This window comes from Notolepis coatsorum (assembly GCF_963971535.1).
Source record: "Notolepis coatsorum genome assembly, chromosome: 18".
Taxonomy (NCBI): Eukaryota; Metazoa; Chordata; class Actinopteri; order Aulopiformes; family Paralepididae; genus Notolepis; species Notolepis coatsorum.
Window position 1 is genome coordinate 10,853,830 of NC_140182.1, and position 14,992 is coordinate 10,868,821.

At 42.2% G+C, this 14,992-nt stretch overlaps 1 protein-coding gene across 2 annotated transcripts; it reads right to left on the reverse strand.

Annotated features, from left to right (window-relative positions):
• Positions 1 to 82: 82 nt before the first annotated feature.
• spty2d1 (SPT2 chromatin protein domain containing 1) lies at positions 83 to 13,807 on the reverse strand. 2 transcript variants are annotated; one of them, XM_084334789.1, is made up of 6 exons: positions 13,218 to 13,807; positions 9,401 to 9,515; positions 6,023 to 7,915; positions 2,721 to 2,895; positions 1,838 to 1,915; positions 83 to 794 (listed from the first exon to the last, which is right to left on the reverse strand). In XM_084334789.1, exons 1-6 carry the CDS (start codon positions 13,281 to 13,283, stop codon positions 707 to 709), a joined length of 2,415 nt encoding a protein of 804 aa, XP_084190915.1. In that variant the 5' UTR covers positions 13,284 to 13,807; the 3' UTR covers positions 83 to 706. The 2 variants fall into 2 exon arrangements, with proteins under 2 accessions (XP_084190915.1, XP_084190914.1); XM_084334788.1 differs by having other exon boundaries at positions 9,401 to 9,518.
• Positions 13,808 to 14,992: the final 1,185 nt, after the last annotated feature.

A 14,992-nucleotide genomic window follows, 5' to 3' on the forward strand; every position in this document is an offset into this window, starting at 1 on the left:
AACGGATCAGAACAGAACAAGTTATATTATATATATTGAACCTATGGTTCAATTACACCCCCCTCCCCCCTGCCCCTTCTCTCCATACATACCTCCCACACTCCCATAACGCATCTTGTTTTCATCCGATAATTTTCATCATTCGTGCCATAAATATCTTTCTCTTTGTCGGTTTCTTAAAAGATGAGGACTATAGTGCAAACATAGCATGGCCATAGCATACGGTCAACGGACCCCAACGGGGTAAACATGGCCGACGGGGTAAACATGGCCGACGACGTCCCCAGTGGACCTGCTGGATCGAGGCTCGGAGACAGTCGACACACTGGCTCACCTAAGAGACACACTGCAGTCTACATCGGTGAAAAGCGCCAATAGGGTTGAAATAAATAAGTGTTAACAAGGGAAAAAGTGAGAACTGATGATGATGTGTCCCTACATGTCTTCCTGCAGAACGCCTGAATGCCATTTGTGTTTTTTTATTTGCCTTTTATCCGTTTCGTTTCCATTGCTGGGTTTCCTCTTCCCAGCATCCTCTTCCTCCAATCTGACGCGTTGCTCATCAACAACCCAATCACGAGAGACCGAGAGAGGCAGAGAGGAAACGAAAGATGCAGAGGAGAGCGTTCAGGCCTGGTGGGGCCTGCATGCTTCATGATGTCTCTGTCCAGGGTTTCTGTTACGTTTCTCTGCTCGCTGCTTCACTTCATTTCTTTCTGCTGCCGTTCTTTCTCTTCAGATCCTCCTCATCTCGCTTCTCCTCCTCAAGGTCCTCCTGTACGGCCATCCTCAGACTAGGAGCGTGCACACACACACACACACACACACACACACACACACACACACACACACACACCAAAAGATATGGCATTTAAGAAACAGGCCAATAATAAATGCCAATCACAACACGGTGGCCACGTTCACACTGCAGGCCTTAGTGTTTAATTCTCATTTATTGCCTCAGATCAGATTTTCTTTCTTCTGCTGTTCAATTTTTTTTTTAATGTGGCCAATATCTATAGAGAATAAGTGCGTCTCTCTCTCTCTATAGAGAATGTCTCTCTCACTAGAAAATAAGTGTCCCTCGCTCTAGATAATAAGTCTCTCTAGATAATACACCTCTCTCTCTAGAGAATAAGTGTCTCACTCTAGAGAATAAGTGTCTCTCTCCCTCTATAGAGAATGTGTCTCTCTCTCTCACTAGAAAATAAGTGTCCCTCTCTCTAGATAATACGCCTCTCTCTCTAGAGAATAAGTGTCTCACTCTAGAGAATAAGTGTCTCACTCTAGAGAATAAGTGTCTCTCTCTAGAGAATAAGTGTCTCTCTCTAGAGAATAAGTGTCTCATAAGTGTCTCACTCTAGAGAATAAGTGTCTCTCTCTAGAGAATAAGTGTCTCTCTCTAGAGAATAAGTGTCTCATAAGTGTCTCACTCTAGAGAATAAGTGTCTCACTCTAGAGAATAAGTGTCTCTCTCTAGAGAATAAGTGTGTCTCTCTCTAGAGAATAAGTGTCTCTCTCTAGAGAATAAGTGTCTCTCTCTAGAGAATAAGTCTCTCTCTATCTAGAGAATGTCTCAGAGCAGCGGTTCTCAAATGATCATGTTCAACAACGTGTGGTTTTATTTTGATAATCCTCAATTCCATGTTGAAATGACGCGATACATTAAGTGTGGGGTCCCCAAAAAAAATCCTAAATAAAATGGGGTCACGGTATGAAAGAGTTTGAGAACCCCTGGACTAGATGATCACAATAACAGATCATGTCCAGAGGGTTTCTTCTACGTCCACCCTACCCTACCCTACCCCACCCCGTCCCCCCAACCCCCCCATCTTACGTTCTGGCCTCCTCCTTCTGCACGTCTTTCCAGCTGCTATCCATGAACCTTAATGCATAGTCACTCTCTTCTTTGTATCTGAGATGAAGAGAACAAGTTATCACATAGTTTCCATGAACCTTAATGCATAGTCACTCTCTTCTTTGTATCTGAGATGAAGAGAACAAGTTATCACATCGTTTCCATGGACCATAATACACAGCCACTCTCTTCTTTGTATCTGAGATGAAGAGAACAAGGTATCACAGTTTCCATGGACCTTAATGCATAGTCACTCTCTTCTTTGTATCGGAGATGAAGAGAACAAGTTATCACATAGTTTCCATGAACCTTAATGCATAGTCACTCTCTTCTTTGTATCTGAGATGAAGAGAACAAGTTATCACATAGTTTCCATGGACCATAATACACAGCCACTCTTCTTTGTATCTGAGATGAAGAGAACAAGGTATCACATAGTTTCCATGGACCTTAATGCATAGTCACTCTCTTCTTTGTATCGGAGATGAAGAGAATAAGTTATCACATAGTTTCCATGGACCTTAATGCATAGTCACTCTCTTCTTTGTATCGGAGATGAAGAGAATAAGTGGGGGAAGGGTATTGCAACCACTACACAAGTTCAAGTTCAACTCAAGTTTAGACCTATGTTACTCCATTTCATTAGCACTAAAAGTGATTTTCCTTTTTTGCATTAGTAACTTCAGAATGCTATCTTTCAAAAGAGACCAGGCTCATGCACGTGCTTTAAGTATAAAGATAAGCTTTGCAAAAAAGGTATGCAGTCCTCAAGTTCAAGTAAAAAATACATTTAAAAAAAGGCCACTTTTCTGGGTGCCTGTTAAGGGGTTAAGACGTATAACGGCACAGTGGCGATACTTACTTGTTCCGGTCATACTTGAAGATCGCCCCGATCTCTTTGGAATAGTCCATCTCTTCCTCGCCCCCTCCCTCGCCATCTTCGTTGTCGATGAAGTCTTCCATGTCCGAGTCCACCTCGTCATCATCGTCGTCGTATCTCCGCTTGTAAGCCGAGGTGATGGGAGGCAGCGGTGGACCTGGAGGATGAGTGACGGATGAATGTGGCCCTTTGTGACGTCATGAACACAATGGAGATAATGTGTTGTTTAGGAAAATGAATGAAGGTAAATTATATAGATATGTGTTGTTTAGAAAGATGAATGAAGGTAAATGATATAGATATGTGTTGTTTAGGAAGATTAATGAAGGTAAATGATATAGATATGTGTTGTTTAGGAAGATGAATGAAGGTAAATCATTTGATATGTGTTGTTTAGGAAGATGAATGAAGGTAAATGGTATGTGTTGTTAAGTTGTTTAGGAACATGAATAAAGGTAAATGCAAGATCCATCCGTTATATAATGTCTACCAAAGCAACCTAGAATGTTATTAGATACTGAAATTCCACTTTGGTCATCTGAATATAAAGCTTGGTCCAGTTGGAAGAGACGCAGTAATGTGACCAAGCTGCTGTATTGCTGACACATTATTACATCAGTCTGGCAAACATCAGCTCTGTCCTGATTGGCCGGTCAGTGCCACATCGGGCTACTTGCAAAGCAAACAGCATCAACTCTAAATCCATCTCAGGCCTAACAAAATTAATAGTTGGTTTCAGGTTGCCGACCGACCCTGCCGATTTAGGTGCGACCCAATATATTTTATGAGTTTTTAAAAAAAAATATTAAAAAAAAAAAAGAAAAAAAAAATTTAATAAAGTTTCATAGAAATCTTAGTCAAACATTTAGTATTATGGATATTAAACATGCTGGCAGAGTACATGCATCCATGTTGTTGTGAACATTTTAATTAAATAAAGAAATTCCCTATCCATAGTCGCCGTGGGAAAGAATAAAAAATCCCTACCTACCCATGGCCAAACTGACAACCAACCTGAAACCAACTATTAATTTTGTTAGGCCTCATTTGAATAATCCAATATCGATTCAGAAAAATCCCAGAACAGCCTCTTATAGCCATATTTTCAGAAAATTCGACTAAAGTACACACCCAAGTAAATGGAAGATTGCTCCACTTCTACAAGGCCATTTGCATGTTCTTGGTATCTAGTAGGGACATCTATGGACCTCAGGGAATGTATTCCCAGTGTCAAACAGATTGTGTCCGTTACTAGGCTTGAGTCAATCAATTGTAATGAACCAAAAGGAAAATATAAATTATTATTATCATTTATTTTTCTCTTTTTTTTTTATATAAATGGTGAATAACACCATGCTAACATTGACCAAAAGCGAAAAGATGCAACTGAGCTCATTCAGCTCCTGCTTGAGATCAAGTGTACTAAGAATCTAAGCAAATGAACAAACGGCAGATGATTTATAGGTTTTTTTGTATAGATATAGTACTGAATTTAGCCAACGTATATAAAATATGAATATAGAATATCAGGCCTATAAATGACCTTATTATGGCCATACAGCTATGGATCGGGACAAATTTCCTCTTTCCAATGGCAGAGTTAAATCTGGATTTAGTATCACCAGGCACCCGATAAAGGGCAGCAAAGACCGTGAATGAAATAGACTGTAAGTACAGTTACTTTTGTATAATGTCCATAGCGCCGCCATTTTTTACCGGATTGACACACGTTTTTCCCCTAGACGTTCACAGAAAGTTAAAGAAAGAATATACGTTGTATTTTATGGCAATAATGTTGAGGTTTATTCGACCCGTAGGATATAACACGTCATTCACGTCAATATTTGTAAGAAAGAAATGGTTGGCCATCCTTTGTCTGCGGCTGGAGTGAGCTGGCCTGGGTAGTGTAGTTTTATGAAATTTAGCCGTCCATCGAAAGCCCTGGGTCTCCTCTTTCTTATAGTCCAGTCATTATATGAAAAAACCTAGGACAAATTGCAACAGTAGCAAACTCAACTGATTTTGTATCCTCATTATGTCCTTAGTGAGGGAAAAAAAGTCCCAAGGAATCCCATCATGGGAAAGTTTTGAAAACGACCTATATATATTCATATCGAAAAATGCCTGTTATAACATAGTGGTGAAAATTTTACTTTTAGATATCACTATAAAAACTCACAAGCTGATTACACACACAAAGACAAGAAAAAAAGTCAATCACAACTTCATTGAATTATTCTGTTTACTCATGCAAATCACACATTATCTTATTTGATATGCACCAATTAGCATACACGCCAGAACTAATCAAAACATTTGATAAAGAAATTTTTTTCTTCTTGGAATATTAGTAGATAGGCTCTGTGGAGCTCAGTCCACGAGGATGGGGCTCAAGGGTTTATGTCCGTGGGGATAGGTCCATGGAGATGGGGTTTTTTATAATAGGCGGAAATTACATATTTGTACAGCATGCAAAACACTACATGATTCTTGCACAAAACTACATGGGCTTAACATAAATTTGGTATGTCTGTATAGGGGAGGCTTGTAGGTAACCATGTAACCCATTTCCATTAACATATATTGAGGTAGAAGGCCAAGGGACCATTTGAAAAATGGTGATGGCCATATTTCCCTCCCCAAAAAATCGTCTCAACTTTGAATAATTAGGTATGTAGCCCCCTTTCCAATGAGGTAACATGACATGGTTGGTCTCATTGGAAACCCGAGGTTGTCTAGAATCAAATGGTATCTTTACTTTTGAGCTACCTCAAAATTTGAACGTGTCACAATCTCTGAAAGACAGTGTCGTCAGTGATCCTGCCAGCAATCAAGTACATTGAAAAAAAACACATTTCCCATGATGGGATTCCTTGGGACTTTTTTTCTCTCACTAAAGACATATTGAGGATACAAAATCAGTTGAGTTTGCTAATGTTGCAATTTGTCCTAGGTTTAGCCTAATTCTGGCCTATAATGACTGGACTTTTAGGACTACAACGACTTCCTGTCCTCGCGTCTTAATCATCCGGTTTCCGACTCAATGCACAGAGATTATTTATAAACTCATATTACGCTAATAACACGTTAAAATTGGGAAATCAGTGGCGACACCCAGTCCTACGGTCAACCAAACAAAATGAATAGTATGAGATCTCACGTTTTAATAGAAAATGCATAACTAACACGACTCAATGAGAAACCGTGAAGGACATAGAGGAGACTATAAAAGAGCCACATTCTATATTCAAATTTCCGAAACGTCATTATCCACGGGCTCTTACCTGGCGGTCTCTGTTGCATGCCAGGTCTAGGACCCATCCCAGGTCTCTGTGGCGGGCCTGGCCGGGGCGGCGCTCCTGGTCTCTGTGGGCCGCCTGGCCGGGGCGGGCCCCCTGCTCTGCCTCCAAGGCTCTTAGAGGAGATGGTCTCAGCCACCACGGTGCACTGGGGCCTCCCAGGCCCAGAGTTCATGCTGCCTCCAGGGCGTCCAGGCACCGCTGCCGCCCCGCCTCCTCCAGGTCGACTGGGTCCACCCCCCGGAGGCCTGACGCCTCCAGCCGCAGGGCGAGCCTGCAGACTACTCCCACCGGGCCTGGCCTGAGGGGGACCACCGGGTCTTGCTTGAGGTTGCCCCCCTACTTTGCTGGGAGGGGCACCCGATGAAGGTCTCATCTGTCCATTATTACCCGATTTCACGGTGGAATTACCTCCAGGTCTCTGTGGCTCTCCTTTTCCAGGCTTGGGTCGGGGCGGTCCCGAGCTCCCCTGGCCGGGCCGTGGCGGTCCCGAGCTACCCTGGCCGGGCCTGGGCGGTCCCGAGCTACCGTGGCCGGGCCTGGGCGGTCCCGAGCTACCCTGGCCGGGCCTGGGCGGTCCCGAGCTACCCTGGCTGGGCCTGGGCGGTCCCGAGCTACCCTGGCTGGGCCTGGGTGGTCCCGAGCTACCCTGGCTGGGCCGGGGAGGTCCCGAGCTACCCTGCAGAGGTTTTTGCCCCCCCCCAGACGTCCTCGTTGGCTGTGTCCCCGAACCGCCTCCAGGTCTTCCTTGAGGTAGCGTCGTCGAGTTCCCCTTCTTGGAGTTAAGGTCACGTGTGGTGTCGGGCTTGTGACCCGATGCGGGCCTAGGAGCCGACGCCGGCCTGGGAGCTGCCGTGGGCCTGGGGGCTGGTTGTTTGGCTGAGACCTGAGAGGATGCCCCCTTAGGAGGGGCTCTACTGCTTAAGGCACCTGAGGAGCTCGACGAGCTTGTCTTGGGTCTATCTTTGTCACTGTGAGAGGGTCTGGAGGAACTGGGGCCCCTATCGCTATCTTTGTCACTGTGAGAGGGTCTGGAGGAACTGGGGCCCCTATCGCTATCTTTGTCACTGTGAGAGGGTCTGGAGGAACTGGGGCCCCTATCACTATTTTTGTCGCTGTGAGAGGGTCTGGAGGAACTGGGGCCCCTATCGCTATCTTTGTCACTGTGAGAGGGTCTGGAGGAACTGGGGCCCCTATCGCTAGACGAAGACAGTCTTGGTTTCTTTGACACATTTTGCACCGGGGGCCTTTCCGAGGAGCTCTTATGTTGTGGCTTCCCGTTTCTGTGGTCCGAGCTGGACTGGGGTTTCTCCCGGTCCTTCTCCCTCTCCGGCCTGACGTCCCTCCCCCCCGCCTCCAGCCTCTTGACCTTGCGCTCCAACTCCAGCTCCCGTATCTCGTCGGCCGTGCGGAGTCTTCGGTCGTCCTTGGCCGGCTTGGCCTTGAGCTCCACGGGCTCGAACTGTTTCTTCTGCGCCAGCTTCAGCAGCTCTGTGAAGTTCATGGGCGGCGGAGCGGCCTTGGGCGGTCCGCCGGGCTTCTTGAAAGACGGCTTGTTGTTATTATTATTATTATAACTCGGCGCCTTGCTCGGCCTGAACGTCTCCGGTTCCGACTCGGGCTCCGACTCCGAGGACTGATAGACATAGTTGTCCGCGTCGTCCGGGTCGAACGTGTCGTCGGGCCTCTTCTCTTCATCCCGCTCCCCCCGCTCCCCCCTGGGCCTCCTGGGCTTCTTGGGCTCCTCCACCACCGGGATGCCGTTGTAGCCTCTGAAGTTGTCCTTGGTTCTGGACGCCATCGCGCGCGCCTTGCGGTCAGACTTCAGCTCGACCCTCTTCGCTAGGAGTTCCTCTTTCTCTTTTTTCTTCTCCAATGCTAATGAAAACACACAATAAGAGTTAAGTTATTCCTTTATTGATCCCCTTGGGAAGGTTCAGGCTCATAGCAGCATGGGGGGGGGGGGGGGTATGGGCAGGGAAATAGTAGAAAGACAAATATAGGCAATAAGATTGTACCTGAATATAAAAACTAAGGCTGTCAAAGTTAACGCGGTATTAACGCATTATCGCCCGATTCTATTGACGCCACTATTTTTTTTAGCCCACGTTTAACTTTTAAGAATTTTTTTTATTATTATTTTTTTTTTTTTTTTTTACTTCACTCGGTGTATTATTGATACTCTCATTGATACTATGTTTGTTTCTGAAGTGTGTGTGTGTGTGTGTGTGTGTGTGTGTGTGTGTGTGTGTGTGTGTGTGTGTGTGTGTGTGTGTGTGTGTGTGTGTGTGATATTGTTGTTTTAATTGTCTGTATGACATGTAAATGTTGTGAGTGTATAAGTCTGTAACTGTATTTTATGTGTTATGGACCCCAGGAAGAATAGTCCCAGCACTGCTGTGGCTAATAAACGTATAAACTTATATAGAGAGAGAGGGGGGTGAGAGAGATGAGGAAGGGGCAAGAGAGAAAGAGAGCTGGGAGAGTGTGTGTGAGAGAGAGAGGGGGTGTGTGATTAATCAGCCCTTGTGTGGGTGAATGTAACAAGTTCCTAACGTTTTCTTTCCCCTATTATTTCATGCACACTTTATTCATCGTTTTAAATTATTATTTTCTTTTAAGTTATTTTGTGCATCACTCTGTTTTGAATTTGATGCAAATTTGCAATGCATAAGGGTCATCCTTTTGTGCTAACTGGCATAATATCCGTCATATGTTATAGTGCGTGCAGGTTTTGGTGGTCAAGAGTCAGACACACTTAGTGGTCAGACATTCCTAATAGTCAGTATATTATTTATTTAGTTGTTTATTTGTCAGGGACAATGCAAAAGAAAACATTGCAACAAGTTACAATAGCAAGATACAGATGTATTGCATGTAGAATATCTAGCCAAGTCTAATTTGCAACCCCTGTCCCTGGTTAGGCTTTTCTACTTAAAAGTGCTTATTATGATATCATTATAACCAAAAATACATTCATTAAAATGAGCACGTAATAAATAGTGAAATACTTTACATGATCATACAATAATTACTAATTACAATCATAAGAAAAAGTGTTGCCCTGGTGTTTCCTATATGTTTTGAATAATAATAATAATAATAATAATAATAATAATAATTAATAATAATAATAATAATAATAATAATAATAACCAAAAGACAGTCATGCATGTTAGGCAGGGATTACGGATAAAAACGAGCTCATTAGCTAACTCTGGCACATTTATATTGATGTGGAAACGGAAAGTGTTGATGTGCATTGTCCCTGGGTAATATAAAAAAATATAGATAATAATAATAATCAAAAAATATATATGTGTGCAAAGTGTTTATTATTGTATTTATTATGATGTTTATTACCTTTGTTTTTGCATTGCACCGCCTGCTTCTTCAGAAAGCTCTGCACAGCAGCAGTATTCACACCTTTTTTGCTCTTCAGTTCCTTCTTGGCCGGTCCAGCTTCCAGGCTGTACCTCTTCTGCAGAGAGAGGCGCCACAACACATAAACAAACTTCATTTTGGCATTTTGTACATTTTTAGCTTTGTATAGTGTTTGGTCTTTATTCTTTTACTTTTTACTGTATGAAGCACAATTTCAGAAGGATCCTACAGAACCAAGCATTTCACTGTAATGTACACGTGACGTACCTTATATGTGACAAAACAAAACTTGAATAAGAAGGGATCATTCTGCATGAGGTAGGGATACGCAAAGTACTAGTCGAAATTAATCTGTGTCTTGTTATTATCCATAATTCAAAAGGGTTAAGATGATAATATAAAAGACTAACAGGTCTGTGGTCAGTACATAGAACTATCCTACATGTCTGTGGTACTAGTCGTCACTGTCAGTACATAGAACTATATGTCTGTGTACTGTTCAGTGCATATAGAACTTATCCCTGACTGCCTTTTTCACATCTGAAACAACGTATTAATGTTATCTGCGGCTTGTTAAGTCACATTGTGTGAATGAATACAATGTGTTCCGTTAGCTTAAACCTTAACTAAACCTCCTCAGTTGGTGATTGTTCTGTTAGTTAGAATATACTCAGTTGTTTGTGCCTTATGATGGAGTTGTTTGTTCCTATGGGTTACCGTATTATAAATTGCACAGTTTGGAGAGCTAGGAGGCGACCGTAGAAGAGACTCTGGAGAGCTAGGAGGCTACTGTAGGAGGGACTCAGTTTGGAGAGCTAGGAGGCGACCGTAGAAGAGACTCTGGAGAGCTAGGAGGCGACCGTAGAAGAGACTCTGGAGAGCTAGGAGGCTACTGTAGGAGGAACTCAGTTTGGCGAGCTAGGAGGCGACCGTAGAAGAGACTCTGGAGAGCTAGGAGGCTACTGTAGGAGGAACTCAGTTTGGAGAGCTAGGAGGCGACCGTAGGAAGGACTTTTTTTGATAGGCTACAGCTATATGTGGTGAAGCAAGGTAGCCTATATGTGGTGAAGCAAGGTAGCCTATATGTGGTGAAGCAAGGTAGCCTATATGTGGTGAAGCAAGAGAGACTGATTAATAACAGGAGCACAAGCACTTAGTTACAGTAGTATCAACTTGGCTCAAGTCTGTATATTTTGAAAAGCAGAGGTATTGTCACGTCACGTCCCATGAACAACCAATGCGCCTGTGTTGTATTGACAAACAGTGGTACTTCAGAGTCAAGTCAAGTTCCTTTATCAACAATCCCCACGGGGAAATTCAAGTGTCAATGAAACATGGGGGGGGGGGGGGTAAGTTTAAAGTTTGCTTTTATTTGTCACGTATAAAGTGCATGTACATTACAGTGAAATGCTTGGTTCTGTATGAGCCCCTGAGAATGTACTTCATACAGTAAAATAAAAAGTAAGTAAAAGAGGAAGATGGTACAGGTAGAATAATAAGGCCTAAAAAAAATAATGGTTTGTTTCCGGTTGCCGACCGACCCTGCCGATTTAGGTGCGACCCAATATATTTTATGAGTAAAAAAAATTATAAAAAATATTAAAGTTTCATAGAAATCTTAGTCAAACCTTTAGTATTATGGATATTAAACATGCTGGCAGAGTACATGCATCCATGTTGTTGTAACATTTTAATTAAATAAAGAAATTCCCTATCCATAGTCGCCATGGGAAAGAATTAGGGATGTCCGATATTATCGGCCGACCGATATTATCGGCCGATATCGGTAGTAAAATGTGATATCGGAAAATATCGGTATCGGTAAAAAAAAAAAAAAAAAAAATTTTTTTACATTTATTTAGCCTTTATTTACCCAGGCAAGCAAGTAAGAACCAATTCTTATTTTATTTATTGTCAAAAGTATGCATGTTGGTTTAATTCAACAACAAGAGATATGTAATGTTAATTTTTACTTTTTTAATTATCATATTTTGCACAGATAATGCTTACATTTAGAAAGCCTTTTGAATGCATCCAGTGAAATTATTAATTACCTGAAATTATTCAGTTTTTTTGGGGGGAAACCCTGCATATATCGGTATCGGTTGATATCGGTATCGGTATCGAAATTAAGAGTTGGACAATATCGGAATATCGGTATCGGTAAAAAAGCCAATATCGAGCATCCCTAGAAAGAATAAAATAAAAAATAAAATAAAATAAATTCCCTACCTACCCATGGCCTTAACACATTCCCTGCCACGCTTATATCCATCAATGTTTGATCACTGCCACCAGTCTAAGCCTATGGAGATGTTTACCTTCTTTACAGGGCTATAACTTTTTAAATTGTATTGCTAAATTGACATTATTACCATGGCCCATTCAACATCGATTATCTATCGTTCAGGATGTAGGAACGTTTTACTTTTTCATTCACAGGTTCATACGAAAATACTGTCTAGAATATAAATATGTTTATCGTTTTCTGCAGTAATTCCTAGAACGTGAGATATAGGCATAAACGCATATATAGATTGTCAAATGCCGTTTGTTGGCAATACACGCTATATTAAAAATTTCAACTGTACATGATCCTAAACGTTATGACTGATCATGACGGGGGGGGGTTCACATACCTTCAAGCAACTGAAGTATTGGTATTAAATTCCTCAGTCTAAAGAGATGACCTTGCCCCTGGCAAGCCTTCTAGTGATCCATTGTTAAAGGGCCTGCGAGTGAATCTCTTCCAGTAATGAAGAACACTCTTATCTCAGTTTTTGGATGAATCCCACTCATGAGAAAGTGAAACAACTAATATGTGATTCTTCTTGCAGGTCACAGAGCTGATAAATGACATTATTAAATGTAGCGTAATACTAAAACAAACTAAAAGCTCAAGGACTCCTATAGGAGCCAAAGCACTCATGAGTTATACCTTATTTATATTGGCTTAGTTGCCTACACTGTTAAAGTCTACATTTCAGAATACAATGGGGCTTAGCTGTATATTTAGGTTATTGTATTATTATATGAAATTTTATGTTTATTTTTATAACCTTACATTGAAACGGCATTAGGAATATTGATTGGATTTAGATAACGTAATTGAACCGTCTTATTTGTAATGGAAGATATAACAGTGCAAGTGCAAGTAGTAATGATAATTGAATGAATACGTTATTTAACAGATTGCAGAATGGGTACAATACAGTACGGCTCAATACACACAATTGTTAATAAGGGGATGCAGACCAGAGAGAGACGTGTCTTGGGGGACCCTTTACATCAGGGTCCCCCATTTTCAATTCATAGTGACATTTGTGACATACACACAGTAGTAGTAACAGTAGTGAGTGGCAGGATTCAGAATAAAAAAAAGTGATCAAATGTACAGGAATCTTGACAATCCATAGCCTCCTCCTCTAAACAGATTGCATCTACTAACTACTGCCTTCAATCTCTGGACCTAACGCTTTCCGTGGTGTGCGATATATACATGTACTGTCTATCTGTATGTCATATATGTTATGATGAATTGAAAATGGGGGACCCTGATGTAAACAAGACGAAAGTCTTTCTCTGGTCTGCATCCCCTTAATTGTGTGTATTGAGCCGTACTGTACTGTACCCATTCTGCAATCTGTTAATAGCGTTTTCAATCAATCAATCAAGGCTTCTCCCCCTCAACACCAACGTTAAGGTTGCCATAGTAGTAGTAGCAGCTCAGTGTGAACTCGTTCAGTGGGAGATAAGATACCGTTTGTTTGTTAACACATTAACGTTGTTGACTCACCGACTGGCCGACGGCTCCCCCGACCCGGTTCTGTAAGGCGATGTCCAGGATGTTGTCAAAGTCCATCGTGGAGCAGCAGGTGTGGAGCCACAGCTGGTCGCTGCTTCCAGTGAAACAAACTTGGGACCAAAATAGCAGCTAACGTGAAGCTAAGAGTCTTCTTCAACCCGCACGCTACCAGGCAAACACAGACCCGATATATATCCGTGTGTAGTAGCCGGGCTAAATGCGTTGTATGTTGTTATTATTATCGGCCATGTCATATGTAGCTGCTAGCTGACTCGCAAAAGGCAGGGGTTTGTAAAGCTAACGTTATGCTAGTTAGCCACGTTAGCTTAGCTAACTAGCCACCATTAGCCGGAGAGCTGCCGTTCTCGTCAACGTTACTGTAACGTCACGTCAGAAAGAGACAACGTTCGAACTTCTAACGTTAGGTAAAGCGAATATAAAACAGCAAACTAGAACCAAATTGCCCTAACTAAACGGCAAACGAACAACGCTTTGAGTGAGTGAGTGTAACTGAAAAAGACTGAAGTTAAAGAAGGTGTCTAACGTTAGTAGCCATCTCTCCAGACTGGATGGTCGGCAGGAGCCTGCGGACCGGAAGAGCGGAATGCACTCTCTTCTTCTTCTGCTGCCTCTGCTGCTGCTGCTTCTTCTTCTTGTTTTTTTTAGATGCGGTTGGTTGATATCCAAAAATGCTGCATTGCCGCCATCTACTGGATTTTGACCTGGTTTATGGAGAATAATAATAGTACACTGACTGTACATACCATTACCTGCATATAATTCTTTTTTCATATCTGTAGATGTGTATATATCTACAGATATATGGCGAAACTGGCGCCTGATGTAAACAAGACGAAAGTCTTTCTCTGGTCTGCATCCCCTTAACAATTGTATGTATTGAGCCGTACTGTACTGTACCCATTCTGCAATCTGTTAATAAAGTTTTCAATCAATCAATTCAATTCAGTCCTAACCCAACCCCCTCCAATGTACAGTAAATGTCCTAACCCAATAATACACAAGACCCTCTTCTTGGGACCAAGTAAGGTTTCGTCGATAATCCAATGTACAGTTACCCCCCCCCCCCCCACCCGCCTACCCCACCCCACCCAACCACCTCCAATGTGCACTTTACCCCCCCACCCCACCTACCCAACCCCCCATCCCACCGCACCTACCCAACCCCCCCTCCACCCCACCTACCCAACCTCCTCCAATGTACAGTTTCTTCGTCAAATGTATATACTCTCTTTTTTAGACTCTTTTTGTATCACAAACAGTACTGTATTTGTAAATCTGGTATGTCATAAATGTCTAGATGCAACAGTACTGTCTGCCTGTATGTCATGTATGTTGTGATGAATTGAAAATGGGGGACCCTGATGTAAACAAGACAAAGGTTTTTATCTGGTTTCCATCCCCTTAACAATTGGATGTATTGAGCTGTACTGTATTGTACCCAATTCTGCAATCTGTTAATAACATTTTCAATCAACCAATCAATCAATACATATCTGTAGATAGTATACTATATCTATATCTGTACGTATCCCTTACCTACTCTTATTAGTTACGCTGCTGGCCAGTATGACTTACTACCATAGTGTCTTTATACCTGTATCACTGTACATATTAATACTACATCTCTGTGCATACATCTGATTAGCACTATTACTCAGTACTACTAATTCATATATTTTATACCCTGTTTAATCACCTGTACATTGTATATCACTACTGCACTTTACTGTTACATTTGCACTCTG

What these genes read in the sequence shown, in the direction of transcription:
- spty2d1 (XM_084334788.1), bottom strand. Translation starts at nt 13,283, where the DNA reads ATGGACTTTGACAACATCCTGGACATCGCCTTACAGAACCGGGTCGGG. An exon ending in GGGGAGCCGTCGGCCAGTCG is followed by an intron (nt 9,519 to 13,217) that starts GTGAGTCAACAA and finishes CTCTCTCTGCAG; the next exon opens with AAGAGGTACAGCCTGGAAGC. An exon ending in CATGCAACAGAGACCGCCAG is followed by an intron (nt 2,896 to 6,022) that starts GTAAGAGCCCGT and finishes CTCATCCTCCAG; the next exon opens with GTCCACCGCTGCCTCCCATC.